Source organism: Brachyhypopomus gauderio, chromosome 11 (assembly GCF_052324685.1).
Source record: "Brachyhypopomus gauderio isolate BG-103 chromosome 11, BGAUD_0.2, whole genome shotgun sequence".
Lineage (NCBI taxonomy): Eukaryota > Metazoa > Chordata > Actinopteri > Gymnotiformes > Hypopomidae > Brachyhypopomus > Brachyhypopomus gauderio.
This window is the reverse complement of record NC_135221.1, coordinates 15,088,918-15,092,813: the sequence shown is the minus strand read 5'-3', so window position 1 is coordinate 15,092,813 and position 3,896 is coordinate 15,088,918. Positions and strand designations below refer to the sequence as shown.

General features: G+C 39.4%; 1 protein-coding gene across 1 annotated transcript; it reads right to left on the bottom strand.

Annotated features, from left to right (window-relative positions):
- Positions 1-2,630: 2,630 nt before the first annotated feature.
- LOC143527215 (monocyte chemotactic protein 1B-like) lies at positions 2,631-3,538 on the bottom strand. The gene is made up of 3 exons (XM_077022264.1): positions 3,435-3,538; positions 3,009-3,123; positions 2,631-2,888 (listed from the first exon to the last, which is right to left on the bottom strand). The coding sequence occupies exons 1-3, from the start codon at positions 3,529-3,531 to the stop codon at positions 2,750-2,752; spliced, it is 351 nt and encodes a 116-aa protein (XP_076878379.1). The 5' UTR covers positions 3,532-3,538; the 3' UTR covers positions 2,631-2,749.
- Between the last annotated feature and the right edge of the window lie 358 nt (positions 3,539-3,896).

The following is a 3,896-nucleotide window of genomic DNA, read 5'->3' as shown; positions in this document are numbered from 1 at the left end:
TAAGTAATTGCAATACGTGGATCAATTAAAATTATTTCAATTTAATATTGTATAATTAATTGCACTAATGTTTATGAAAAATGTATCCTATTTCTTTGTGTACTGAAGTTTTGTACTCCGAGTACTAGTACACATCAGCCTTTTTCTGATCTTAGAAGAAAACGTGAGGCTGTGTGGAAGAGCAAACAAATACTAAAGTGACAGGAACGATTTCTCAAAAAATCTCTTTCATAGCCAAGACTCTAAAATGAGTCTCTCAAGGGAAGCAGACCATGCCTGCCAGCTCAGATATGTTTAGATGGATGAGCCATATCATGAAAACACTCCTGCACTTGTGTCAGCATATACTGCCCAAACGTTACAAAGAAGGTGAAAGTGAAAATGATGGTGTCAAAGCTCCAGGTCTTTGTGAACCTCTCAACATGGAGCACCAAGGTGTACCACCAATTTCTAGCCAGAACTTACATTTACATTTACATTTATGGCATTTAGCAGATGCTCATATGCAGAGCGACTTACAAAAGTGCTACGTAGTTGCTTGGAATCTCCAAGGTAGTATAGATAGTCCTGAAAACAAGGTACTCTAAGCTGGAAAAACCACTAGACGAAAGTCATATGATACCTAACAATTATGCCAAGTCATTAGTATACCTGAATATACACATCACCTGAGGAAAAAGACAGTAAGCAATTCCTATAACCCAATTATGCACAATACCTGAGAAAAAGACAGTAAGCAATACCTATAACAAACACCTGAGGAAAGAGACGATAAAGCACAGTAGATGAAAGCATAATTATGTAAAGTGCACTTGAAAGAGGTGGGTCTTCAGTTGGCGTCTGAAGACAGCAAGTGACTCAGAAGTTCGAACACACAAGGGAAGTTCATTCCACCACCTTGGAGCCAGGACAGAGAAAAGTCTGGATGCTTGTCTCCCAGGTGTCCTGGATGATGGAGGGTAGAGACGAGACATACTTGAGGCACGGAGGGCTCTAGGTATGCTTCTGGGTTTTACCATGGCCATCAAATAAGGAGGAGCTAGACCATTCTTTGCTTTGTAGGCCAGCACCAGGATTTTATATTTGATGCGGTCAGCTACCGGAAGCCAGTGGAGGGGGTGCAAGGGGGTGACATGGCTGAACTTGGGAAGGTTGAAGGCCAGCCGAGCTGCAGCGTTCTGGATCAGTTGCAGGGGTTTGATGGCATGCATAGGAAGACCAGCCAGGAGGGAGTTGCAGTAGTCCAGTCTTGAGATGACAAGTGACTGGACAAGGACCTGAGTGGCCTCCCTAGAGCGAAATGGCCGAATCCTCCGAATGTTGTGAAGGGCGAACCTGCATGATCGTGTTGTGTTAGCAACGTGGGCCATGAAGGACAACTACACCAAGGCTACGCGCTTCCATAGATGGAGTGATCACGACCATGACAACTTAGATATCACAAGTCTGGTTACATATGTATATAAAGGTTAAGGTTCTATATCAGTAGTTAGAAACTGAGGTCAATGGAGAAAGTTCTAAACTACCGGTAGTTATAAAGTTGCCAGTTCAAGCTTCACTAATGCCAAGTTACCACTGCTGTGCCCCTGAGCAAGAATCTTAACCCTCAGTCACCTGAGGTGTATTCAGTCAAACTGTAACATGCTGTTAGATAAAAGTATCAGCTAAATGTCAAACATATATAAATAACTATGTGCCAATATGAGCTGTGATTGATTTGGCTGACTGACAGCTCTGGTGAGCATATCGAGATACCTCTCTTCACTGTTGCATGTCTCCACCTGAGACTGACAGATGGCCCCACAGTGTATTCTTGGTATGGCCCAACCATCTAAACATCTGAACTGGCAGACATGGTCTGTTTCCCTTGAGAGGCACAGTTTATATTATTGGCTATGAAAGATGTTTTTTGGGGAAGTCATTCCTGTCACTTTAGTATTTCTTTATTTCTTTGCTCTTCCACAGCCTCACATTTATATATATTAGGGGACGCGATTAAAAAATTTATCAAATTAATTTTAAGCTTTGTATTTAATTAATCGAAATTAATCGCATTTCAATTTTTAACATGAGAAATATGAATTTAAGCTTGAATGATGAATGAATCAATGAACATAAGCATAAACCAGTCTACTACACATACCAATAGATGAGTGCAGAAAACAGAGCAGTTTTCAGAACACTGGAAATTCTGACCAAAAATGTTGTTTAATTTTGGGAGTTTTGCTCAGGATATTGGAAGAATAAGAAGAACTAAACTAAATCAGTCTACCATTTTAGATGGTAGAGTTTTCTTTAATTTCCCAGGTCTCTGCCACAGCCATAAAGTCCTCTGCACAGGCATCTCCATAGTGCCTAGAAGTGGTCTTCTGCATGCTCAAAGCAAATGACTGGATCTTCCATTCATCATCTATAATATGAGCTGTCACACCAAATTCTTGTTGCTAACAGAGGTCAGAGCCCCATTTGTGGTGCTCTTCACAATAACCTGTTTTATATATATATATATATATATATATATATATATATATATATATATATATATATATATATATATATATATATATACAGTATATATAAGGCCTATATTAAAAATACATTCATAGAAGTAAGAGGACAAATGGCACATATAAAATACTGAATTAAAATTATTTTATTAGAAAAATACATGATAGCAAATATAACAAAATAAAAAAAAAACATTCAGTTTTTCAGTTTGCTTCAATGTACTACTGACATTTACTTTTTATCACTCAGAGTGCACTGTGGGAGTTGTAGTTGTAGTCTTCATTGTGGTATTGTTGCGAGTGTCCACTGCAGTGACACGGCTGCTGACCCACACAGCATCTGGACTCACACAGAACTGTTTTCCTGATACTGTTTCAAATCTGCAGGAGATGACAAAATATGATTAAAACAAGAAAAACATCACCTTTTCAGCAGAGTGCTACATTTTTACAAGATGATATCATCATGTCAGTATTAGAAGTTAAATCATTCCTACTCACACAATAGCTTTAATGGGACAGTTGCTGTGCGTATATCTGTAGGACACCACCTTCTTCAGAGGGATCATCACATCAGTCAGTTTGGAACAGCAGTCTGCGATATACCCACTTGGAACTGTGGAATCACAACAAGCAGTTCAAATCCTGATCCCAATACACAGTAAACAAACATTACTCACACCAGAACAGCAGTCTGAGATATACACACGTGGAGCTGTAGGAGTAACAACCAAGCAGTTCACATCATGATCCCAGTACACAGTAAACAAACGACGACCCCCTTTGTCCTGGTTTGGTAGTATCATCTCCTCCCTCTGTGTGTGTGAATGTGGGTTCAGTAATCTAGCAGTGCCACAGTTTCTGCTCTGGTGATACTGATCCTCCAACACAGACAGTGATGTATCTGAGTAAATTCAGGAGACTCACCACTAGAAACCAGCTGGAGAGACCAGAGCAGCAGCACAAACAGCAGAGCAGACAGCTTCCTCATTCTAGCAGAATGGATGATTTCATACACAGACATTCACAGCAAGTTCTTCTGCTGATTCCTTCCTCTTTTTAAGAATATTTTCTCACATCTTGCCTATTCCTCTTAAAGTGAAACAAAAACCTCTGAAAGAAAAGTCTGTTTCCTCAATTTTCAGGTATTCAGGTATATTTTATTAAGGACTTGGTTAGACTTCTGTACACTGCTGTACATGGTGTTTTCAGGATTTATATTATATACAAAAACATTAATATTGGTTGTTGTGTCTGGTTAGCTGTCCTATAGTCCAGATACAGGACCTTGGTGTAGATGTAGTCAGACTGTCTATCACCCTAGTACAGGTCCACATGAGTTACTATGAAGGAAATCCTTCTCAAATGGCTGTTTAACTACAGCAAATA

Coding starts and splice junctions, on each gene's coding strand:
- LOC143527215 (XM_077022264.1), bottom strand. CDS start 3,531: ATGTCTGTGTATGAAATCATCCATTCTGCTAGAATGAGGAAGCTGTCT. Junction 3,124..3,434: donor TCTCCAGCTGGTTTCTAGTG/GTGAGTCTCCTG, acceptor GTGATTCCACAG/TTCCAAGTGGGTATATCGCA. Junction 2,889..3,008: donor TGTCCCATTAAAGCTATTGT/GTGAGTAGGAAT, acceptor CATCTCCTGCAG/ATTTGAAACAGTATCAGGAA.